Here is a 10517-nt window from a genome sequence, read left to right as displayed (position 1 = left end):
CTTTGTGAGGGTGAAAAGGGTAACTATTGCATTGTTCTGTACACCTGAAACTAACAATAAAAAAAAAAAAGAATAGAAAACAAATAAAAAGGCAGACTTAAGCCCTAACATACCAATAATTACTTTAAATGTAAATAGTCTAATTATGCCAATTAAAAGGCAAAGACTGACAAAGTGGATTTTTAAAAAAGCCAATTATATGCTGTTTACAAGATACTTCAACTATATAGGTTGAAAGTAAAATGATTTTAAAAAGATGCAACATGCAAACATTCACTTAAAAAAAAAAGCAAGTATATTCAATAGATACATATACTACCCTTAAAGTAGATTTCAGAACAAAGTAAATTACTAGAGACAAAGAGGAACATTGCATAATGATAAAAGGATCGATCAACCGGGAAGACATATGTATCCTAAATGTGTACGCACCAAACAACACAGCCTCTTAATTATGAAGCTGAAAGAAAAAACAGACAAATCCATAATTATAGCAGGGGACTTTGACACCGTTTGTCAACTGATGGAAGTACTGGACAGAAAATCAGCAAGAATGAGATGAGATTCTTCTTCCTTTTATGAACTCATTCTCTGAAAAGGAGTCACAACATCCAGAAGGAGCCAACTGGCTAAATTTACTTTCTTGTCTGGGCAGCCCCCAGGGCTCTGTTGGTCTAAGCACCTGACCTGAAGTCATCCTTGGAGCATGAACTTGCCTTCTGTGCAAGAGTAGCTCTTGATGGAAGTATATCTATACCACAAGGGCACTTTATGTTTTCTTTATTGAGTTAAAAATAAAATAATGACATTTCTGGCAAAAAAAAAAAAAAGCCAACAACAAAAAAACAAATAAGTCATGGGAATGTAATGTACAGCATAGGGAATATAGTGAATAATATTGTGATAGCATAGTACGATGTCAGATGGTTGCTGGACTTATCATGGTGATTACTTCTTTAGGTATATAAATGTTGATTAACTATGGTGTACACCTGAAGCTCATATAATATTGTATGTTAGCTAAATTTTAATAAAAATCTTTTTTAAAAGAAAAAAAAAAAAGAATTAGTTCAGAACACAATCAACCAATACAATCTAACTAACATAAATAGCACATTCTACCCAACGACAGAATATACTTTTTTTTTTTTTTTCGAACAACCATGGAATATTCACTAAGACAGACCCTATTCTGGGCCATAAAACAAAGCTCAACAAATTTAGAAGAACTGAAATCATACAGACTATGTTCTTTGGCCATAATGAAGTTAAACTACAGAAAGACAATGTAAAAACCTCTAAACACTTGACAATTAACCACGACACTTCTAAATAAGCAAGGAGTCAAAGAGGAAGTCTCAAAAGAAAATAGAGAACTGAGTAAAAAGAAAAATACAACAGAGCAGAATATGTGGAAAAGCAGTTAAGGCAGTGCTGAGAGAGGAATTTATAACACTAAGATGCTTACATTAGAAAAGAGGAAATGTCTCATCAACTAGTGTTAAGTCGCTACCTCAAGAAACTAGGAAAAGGGCAGGCCGAGTGGCGCATTGCTTAAGAGTTGGCTTGGGACGTCAGCTCTGAGCAGCAGGGCCCCAGTTCGGATCCCACATTAGGGCCAGTGACGCTGCACCCTCTACAGCTAAGATGATGAACAACAGCTCAACCTGGAGCTGGGCTGCTGTGAGTCGCCGGCAAAGGCATAGGCTGCAGTGGAGCTGCAGTGGGCTCCCGTAAGCTACTGTGAGCAGCCGGCTGCCGGCGTGAGCTGCCAAGAGCCGCCGCGAGCAGCTGTCCAGTGACCAGCGACTGATCTGCCTCACCCGGGAAGAGCGCAATGATAATACCAACATGGGCCAGTGAAACGATGTCCTCCACAACTAGACTGAAGAATCAAAGGACAGCAACGTGTCTGATCCCCTCCCCCAATTCCCTAATTAAAAAAAAAGAAACTAGGAAAAGAGCAAAATCCATACAAAGGGAGAAAAGTAAAAGGACAAGAGCAGAAATCAATGAAATTGGAAACAAGAACAGAGAAAAGCAGTGAAACAAAAAGCTGGATATTTTTGAACAGTAACATCACTGCAGCCTCCCCGCTGGTGTCCCTGGCTGTCACGCTGCCCCCTGCAGTCCACTGAGTGCTATGGCTCCTGTGCTGCAAAACTCCAATAGCTGCCAGGCAGAGAAGAAACACCAGGTCCCATACCACTCCTGGCCATGCCCTGAATGGGCAGACATGTGGAGGTTTCCAGTTTTAACTCCTCCCTCTCTCTCTCCCTCCACTCCAGCCCACTGGCCTCCTCACTAAGCCACAATCATACCAGGAGCGGCCCTGCCCCATAACTTTTGCACTTATGTCTGTGCTTAGGGCACTTTTGTCCTATATTTATGTCAATATTCGATACACACAATGGAAAAATTATTCATCCACAAAAAAGGAAATTCTGACACCTGCTACTACCTGGATGAACCCTGAGGACATTATGATCAGTAAAATAAGCCAGACACAGGAGCACAAATACTGTGTAATCCCACTCTTAGGAGGTCCCCAGGAGTCAGATTCATAGAGACAGAAGGCAGATGCTGCCAGGGGCTGGGGACAGGGGATGGGGAGTGTTTATTTAATGGGGACCGTTTCTGTTTGGGGCGATAAGAAAGTTCTGGAAATGGAACAGTGTAGATGGTTGCACAACACTGTGAATGTACTTAATGCCACTAAAGTGTATCAAAAGTGGTTAGGATGGTAAGTTTTCTGTTATGTATTTTACAGAGACAGAGAGACAGAGAGACAGAGAGAGAGAGAGAGAGAGAGAGAGAGAGAGAGAGAGAGAGAGAGAGAGAGAGAGAGTAGGAGGGAGGGAGAGTAGGTAGAAAAGAGCCTGGTGAACATTTTCAGCAAAGCATCTAAGAGTAAATGTTTTTGGTCTCTTTCCCGACTACTCAAATCTGCCCTTCCAATACAAAAACAGCAACAGATAATAGGCAAACAGATGGGCATGAGTATGCCAATAAACCTTTATTTGCCAAAACAGGCAGTGGACCAGATCTGGCCAGTAGGCCTCAGTCTGCTGGCCCAGGATGAGGAGCACCAGCATGTGGGTTTATTTACGTGTATGTTTACATTTGTTTATGCAAAGAATGTCTCTGGAAGGCAACGGGAACAGTCATGTCTCCAGGACGAGAAGAAGGGAGGTTATCCACTGTGTGGCTTTTGGTACCTTGTGGGTTTTGACACATTTGAAGATTTTACCTATTTGTCAAGTCTAAAACAACAAACAAAAGAGAACAAGGAAAGCTGAAATCTCCACCAGGGGTGCAGAGACGGAGCCAGTGTGTGAGGGGATCAGTCTCAGAGCGATCACTGGGGGCGAGCAGGAAGGTCCGGCGGAGGCTGAGGGCCTCAGCCAGCGCTCTGGCTGGACGGCCACTCACCCGAGCCTGACGTTGGCGTACAGCTCCCGCACTGTCCGCGTCTCACGCTTCCGCAGGATCTCTGCGTCGTACCAGAAGCCCCGATCCTTCGGGTTGTCGGGGTTGTAGTTGAGCATGACCTCCTGGCCCACCTCCAGCTCCTGCCACTTGAGGATGTGTCGGGCGCGGGCCCGGACGTCCCGGGAGCTCATCTGGACCACTCCATTCTCTGGGTAGCTGGGAGGAAAAGCGCATGCTCAAACGCCAAGCCACATTCCCTCCGCGGAGAGAGGAGCCGAGGCGGAGAAGGTCGCACACGACACAGATTTGGGTTATTCTCACCACAGCAGCATGTAAAGTCAGCTCCACAGTTATTTCATTTGCTAGTGTCAAAACTTCACAGGTACAGAAAAGACGTTTCAATTACAGAAGTGTTATGGATTGATCTACATCGCCCCCAAAAAGATATGTAGGAGGAGGCCTAACTCTGGTACCTGGAAATGGGACTTTATTTGGAAATAGGGTCTTTGCAGATGTAAATTTGATTACAAGTTAAGATGAGGTCACGATGCCTTAATCCAGTGATGGGTGTCCTTATAAGAGGGAAAGAGTGACAAAGAGAACAACTGGAGTGGCACGGCCACAAGCCAAGAACTGCCAGCCACCACCAGAAGCTGGAATAGGCAGGAAGCATCTTCCCCTACAGGTTTCAGAAAAATCACAACCCTGTCAACACCTTGATTTGGGACTTCTGGCCTCCATAACTGTGAGAGAATGAACTGCTTTAGAAGTCACTCGGCCTATGGCACTTTGTTATGGCAGCTCTGGGAAACTGATACAGAAAGAAATTTGGGGAGGGAAAAAACTTAACTTTTTCTACATGCACATATTGAAAGGTTTTTATAAATGGACATTATTTCACTTATGTAAATATAATATATTGGATATTAGAATACAATAGGAAGTCATTATTCGGGATATGAAAGAATATCCCTGTAGCCTCATAAAAGGCATTAAATTGGGCTATTCTATCAGAAACAAAGTTCAACCTCGACTGTGAAAGGGACAACCCCAAGACTAGCTGTATCGCCTGGTGTTCATTATTTTCACTAGTAAACCACGAAGAACAAAAGGGCCAGATAGTAAATATTTTTGGCTTTGTGAACTGGAAGGTCTCTGTCATGAATACAAGAAAGCGGTCAGACAATATGCCATTGCATATTGCAATACGCAAACTGCACGGGCACTGATGTGTTTCAATAAAGCTTTACTTTACAAAACAGGCAGTCCAATTTGGCCCTGGGGCTGAAGTTTACAACCCCTAACCAAGAGGATGGGAATCTTCCATCTACTGTAATTCACTCATTTAATTACTCAAATAATTTTTACAGAGCTAAGCTTAGGATGCGCCAGAAATTGGGGTGGGCAGTAGGGAGACCCAGAGGAAGCTCGAGCTCCCTAGAATGTGAGCTCCCTACCGGCAAGCATGCTCGCCCTCTTTTATGGACTGAACTGTATCCCTCCCAAACTTCATATACCGGGGATGCCAAAAAAATGTATACAAGTGGACACTTCGGTCAACATTGCTCAAGCAGTAGTTCGCTGTCATCAGAAGTGTCTGGATGCTGATGGTAACCGCTTTGAGTACCTCTTGTAATTGCGGAAGTCAAATGTGACTTGTATTCATCTTTTGTTATCGGTATATATTGAGTATTACAATTTTAATAGTTTTCCTTTCTTAAAATGTGTATTCATTCTTTTGGCACCCTCTGTATTGAAGCCCTACCTCCCAATGTTGCTGCATATGGAAATGGGGCCTTTGGGAAGGCAATTAAGGTTAAATGAGGTCATATGGTTGGGGCCCTAATCTGATGGGATTGGTGTTCTTAAAAGAGGAGATACCAGAATTCTCTTCCCATGTGTACAGAGGAAAGAACATGTGAGGACACAGTGAGAAGACGGCCATCTACAAGCCAAGAACCAGCCCTGCAAACACCTTGATCTTGGAATTCCAGCCTCCAAAACTGAAAATAAATGTCTGATGTTTAAGCCACTCCGCATGTAGTATGTTGTCATGGTGGCCCAAGCCTATACTAAAACACCCTCTGTGTTCGCCGACAAGACTATCCTGTGCCCAGCACATAGTAAGTGCTCAATAAATACTCCCGTGTTCCAGCGAAGGAGAGAGATGACAAACATGTAAGATGGTTTCACACAGTGATATGTAGTTATGAAAATAAAACAGGAAATGGTGCAATTCTGACTGGAAGATCAGAGCAGTTCCAAAGAGAACTGGGGAAGGGTCAGCCGAGCTTTGGGTCTCCGTGAGGTTAGTCCTCTAGGGGTGGCCTCCTGTGTGGTTTGAGAGTGTGAGAGTGGGGGCCCCAAATCCCCAAGGCTGTACCAAACTCCAGGTCCCATATACACAGAGCCAATGCCCAGGGCCACCTGCAAGCAATGACACTCACTCGTCGTATTTCACGTGATAAATGACGTCCTCTTCCAGAGTCGAGCAGGAGGTAGAGCTGCAGGGCTCATCCTGCGATGGTGCCTTCCTTGTCACCCTGACAACCTGCGCCTCAAACCACGCTCCCATGTTTGTGTCCCGAGCGTCCACATACTCATTGACCTGCAAGGAAAAAGAAAACTCTCTCATCCAACTCAGAGAGGGAACTCCTATCAGCAGCACTGACAAGGACCTGTTTTGGTTCTTGGTACCAGATGCTTCAGGCGTGGGACATAAACCCAAATACCTGCAGTGGGGTTTCTCATCTGAGGCACTGTGGACATTTGGGGCCTGGTCACTCTGTGAGGGCCGTCCTGGGCACTATGGGGTGTTCGGTAGTACCCCAGCCCCCACCCACTTGCTCATGTCAACAGCATCCCCAGTTGTGAAAACCACAGTTGTCCCCAGATGTCACCAGTGTCCCCTAGGGGTAGGATCATCCCTGCTGTGCAGCCCAGGGAGGCCAGAACTGCCCATTTTTCAAGAGAAGTTGGGAATCTAGCTCATTTCATGAAATTTCATCATCTTAAAGGATGGCAGCGAATTCAGAAATTTTACAGCCATTGCAAAGGCCACAGAGAAGATACCTGCAGGCCTGGACCCAGGATTCTGCTCAGGGAGCAGAAAGGAATCTGGAGTAGTGCTATGTTCCTGACAAAAAACTTCAGGAGCTTCAGGAGGTTTTCATGGCAGGACTGGGGGTGCCCAGCCACATGAATGGAGGGGAGCTGGCTGGCCCCCATGAGCTTGCGGCTGCAGGAGGTGGAGGGGGACAGAGATGACAGATGTGCATGGAGAGTGCTCCTTGGGGGTGCAGAAACTGGCCTGGCGGGGAGCCCCCCCCAACCCCAAACCTTCTGCAGGAGCCTCACTTTGTACAGGCCAAGCTCCGTCTCGTCCCACATATCCTCATCCGCTAAGCCCGCCTTCCCGTCCGTTTCCACAGCCACCTCGCCGCTGTTCGAGGACTTGTCTGACTCGCTCTGGCCCAAGCAGCAGCCAGAATCTGTGTCAGAAAGCTCAGAGTCCCGCTCCTTGCTGCTGCTGTGGGGGAGCACAAGGCTTTGCCGGACCAGAAGCTGGATGGTGTCATTAAGGCGAACATCATAGTCAAAGAGTGTGTGGCCATCCTCCATCTGCAGAAACATAAGACAGAGGTCACTTACCTGCCAGACATTTAGTGTGTCTGCTGAGCGCCAGGAAGCAGGAGCGTGCCCTGAGCAAAGGATGTAATCTGCCCTCGGATTATGGGACAATAGAGCCTGTCCACTCCTGAGGGTGCACACTGATACCCCTTCCACAGGGTGCCCAGACCCTCTCAAATGAGGACTCCTGGTGTCATATGGTGAATGTCCCCATGAGTACACAGCATAATCCCATGCTGTGGACACACACCGGGTGTCAAAGGAGATTTTCTTAATACTTTATGTGTTTTGCAACTTTTATTGTAGTAAATGTGCATCATTGCCCTTATCACTGGTTCTCAATCAAGGGTGATCCTTCTCCCAGGGGACACTGGTGTGCGATGTCTGGGGATATCTGTGGTTGTCACAACAGGGTGGAAGGATGTTCCTGCCATTGAGTGGGTGGGGCCAGGGATGCTGCAAAACCCCCCACAGTACCCAGGACAACGCCCCCAGACAATGACCCGGCCCCCATGTCAGCTGTGCTGAGAGGGGAGACCTCGCCTACATGAACCCAAGGAGACATACACCCCCAAATCCACCAGTCTCCTTTACAAGGTTCCAGCTCAAATCTTACCCCATTCAGGGCAGCTTCTCTGACCCACTAACTCCACCCCCCTCTATTAACTCCATTATGCTAATTCCACCCACACTAGTCACCTGCTAACAGTACCCCATGGCCAGCACAGCTCAGCAGTCTGTACCCCTGGGTGTGACTCAGCAGGTGTGTGCAAGGGAGTTTTGTCTTCTGAGTCGCATCCCAGTGGCACAAAAGGACAAGGAGTTTCCTTTATTAGAAACTGTCACATGGCACTCTGCCAATACCCCAGAAAGGACCTGCCAGTGCATCCTGCTCTACCCAAATGGCCCTAAAGCAGGTCTGCCCCCAACCCTGGGCACTGACTTTGGGGCCAAATCATTCTCTGTGGGGGGCCATCCTGGGCACTGAAGGGTGCTGAGCAGCATCCCTGGCCCCACTCCCTTGATGCCAGGAGCACCCCCACTTGTGACAGCCACAGATGTCCCTAGATGCCCAGTGTCCTCTGCAGGCAGATAACTTGATTCAGAAGTAGTGCCCTAAAAAAAAAAGAAAAGAAAGGGAAACATACACAAAAGATTAATTTTGCCTCCTTCCCAATTTTCACCAAATGCTGGCGGGTTCAAAGGGCTGGTTGCCATTAACATGCACGCAGCCCTGGGGTTCACAGTGGAGGCAAGTTCCAGGGTCTGAGGTCATCCTTCACTCGAGTGGTTGTTATTCTTTCTTCATCACAAACCTGAGAATCTGATGGATAATGACCCCTCTCCCCCAGATAAATGCACCTGAACACATCGATACTTGCCTACAGCTGCAGGGGCTGCCAGGGACTCTTTAAAGCCCCCCGGATGTCCAGGGTGCACTCTACCTACTCACCCAGCAGGAAGTGAGAGCCTCTGATGTGCCTGGCACTGCCCAGGTACCACGGGGAGGCCAAGGAGTGAGACCAGCGCCAGACCTCCAACACAGGGCAACATAAGACAGTCATGACACCAGGTAGAGGTGACACAGATGAAAGTGACAAGTCAACCTGTGCACCCCTGTTCACAGTAACCTAAGGGTGGAAACAACCCAAGTGTCCATTGATGGTCCATCCATACAATGGAATATTACTCAGCCATAAAAAAGAGGGAGGCACTAACACTCGCTACAACGCAGATGAACCTTGAACACATGGTGCTCAGTGAGAGAAGCCAGACACAAAAAGCCACACAATGTGTGATTCCAGCAATATGAAATGTCCACAGCTGGCGAATCCACAGAAATAGGAGGTGGGTTAGCGGTTGCCAAGGGCTGGGGGAGGAAGATGGAGAATAGGGGAGTGATAGCTAAAAGGTGTAAGGTTGCCTTTGAAGGTGATGAAAAGTCCTAAAATTTACTGTGGTGATGGTTGCAAACTTCTAGGATTATAGAGCAGAATACTGAATATATGGATTATATATATGAAAAGAAAAACAAAAAAGGAGAGAAGATAGTCTGGAAAGGCTACATATGATTCCAAATACCGACGGTCCCCAACTTACAATGGCTCAACTTACAAATTTTCAACCTTGCATTGGTGTGTAAGTGATACAAGTTTAGTAAAAACTGTTTTTCAAATTTTGAATTTGGATCTTTTCCCAGGCTAGCAATAGGCAGTACAATCCTCTCCTGTGCCGCTGGGCGGCAGCAGCAAGACAACTATGTCCAGCCTGGAGGCTAATAAGTGTCTGAGCATGCTTATGGAAGGCAGCGCGGAAGGCTGGGCTACGTGTGATGTTTGGTAGGTTAGTGTGTCAGATGCGTTTTCCACTTATGGTATTTTCAACTTATGATGGGTTTATCGGGATGCAACCCATCATAAATCAAGGAGCATCTGTATATGACACTCTAAAAAAGGCAAAACTATGGTGACAGTAAAAGGTTCAGTGGTTGTCAAGAGGTGGCAGGAGGGATGACTAGGTGAGGCACAGAGGATTTTTCAGGCAATGAAACCACTCTGGTTTCAATGGTAACACTGGATACATGTCATTATATATTTGTCCAAACCTATGGAATTTACAACACCAAGATGACCCCCTAATGTCAACTATGGACTCTGGGTGATAATGACATGTTGTCCATGTAGGTTCATCAGTTGTCACAAATGCACCGCTCTGGTGCCCAATGTCAACAGTGGGGAAGGCTGTGCTTGTGGGGGAGGGATATATGGGGAATCTAGGAACTAGCCTCTTAATTTTGCTGAGAAGCTAAAATTGCTTTAAAAAATAAAGTGTATTAATTAAAAAAGATGGAAAGAGACAAGCATCCCCAGCATAACTGTCACAGGGAAATCAGCAGAAGACAAGCCAAATGGCATTAAAACGGATGAAGAAGACGCTCGCACCCCCAGGGCCCAGCAGCTCCATGGTTAGGCAGATACCCCCTCATTTGAGGTTGGGTCATTCTCTGTGGGGCACTGAGCAGCATCCCTGGCCTTTACCCACATACAATGACAGGAGCACCCCTAGTCATGATCACCACAGATGTCCCCAGACATGGCCTAGTGTCTCTTGGGCAGGCAGTCACCCCACAGTGAAAACCAGTGAGTTACAGAGACCCTCACATGTGTGTCCGAGGGACACAGACACAAGTGTCCCTAGTATGTTTACAGCAGCATTATTTACAAGCAAAACGGGCTAGTCATACAAAGGAATATTACACAGCTGCGTATGACAGTGACACGTAGCACAGTAGATGGGTCTCCCACACATATCAACAGAAATGAGGGGCCGGCCGAGTGGTGCGATGGTTAAGAACTGGCTTGGGGGCCGGCCGAGTGGCGCGATGGTTAAGAACTCGCTTGGGATGCCAGAGGGCCCCGGTTCGGATCCCACATATGAGGGCCAGTGACACTGCC

General features: G+C 46.7%; 1 protein-coding gene across 4 annotated transcripts in view; it reads right to left on the bottom strand.

The window, feature by feature from the left end:
• Positions 1-10517, bottom strand: part of UHRF1 (ubiquitin like with PHD and ring finger domains 1) — a 65044-nt gene that overhangs the window by 17567 nt on the left and 36960 nt on the right. For all 4 annotated transcript variants that reach the window (XM_019653545.1, XM_019653546.1, XM_019653547.1 and 1 more), the window contains 3 exons: positions 6790-7053; positions 5880-6040; positions 3433-3648 (listed from right to left, as the gene is read on the bottom strand). In XM_019653545.1, coding sequence (XP_019509090.1) covers positions 3433-3648; positions 5880-6040; positions 6790-7053 — 641 coding nt within the window. The remainder of the gene's footprint in view (positions 1-3432; positions 3649-5879; positions 6041-6789; positions 7054-10517) is intronic.

This window comes from Hipposideros armiger, unplaced genomic scaffold (genome assembly GCF_001890085.2).
Source record: "Hipposideros armiger isolate ML-2016 unplaced genomic scaffold, ASM189008v1 scaffold_202, whole genome shotgun sequence".
In the NCBI taxonomy this organism is placed as follows: Eukaryota; Metazoa; Chordata; class Mammalia; order Chiroptera; family Hipposideridae; genus Hipposideros; species Hipposideros armiger.
This window is presented reverse-complemented; position numbering and strand designations above follow the sequence as displayed.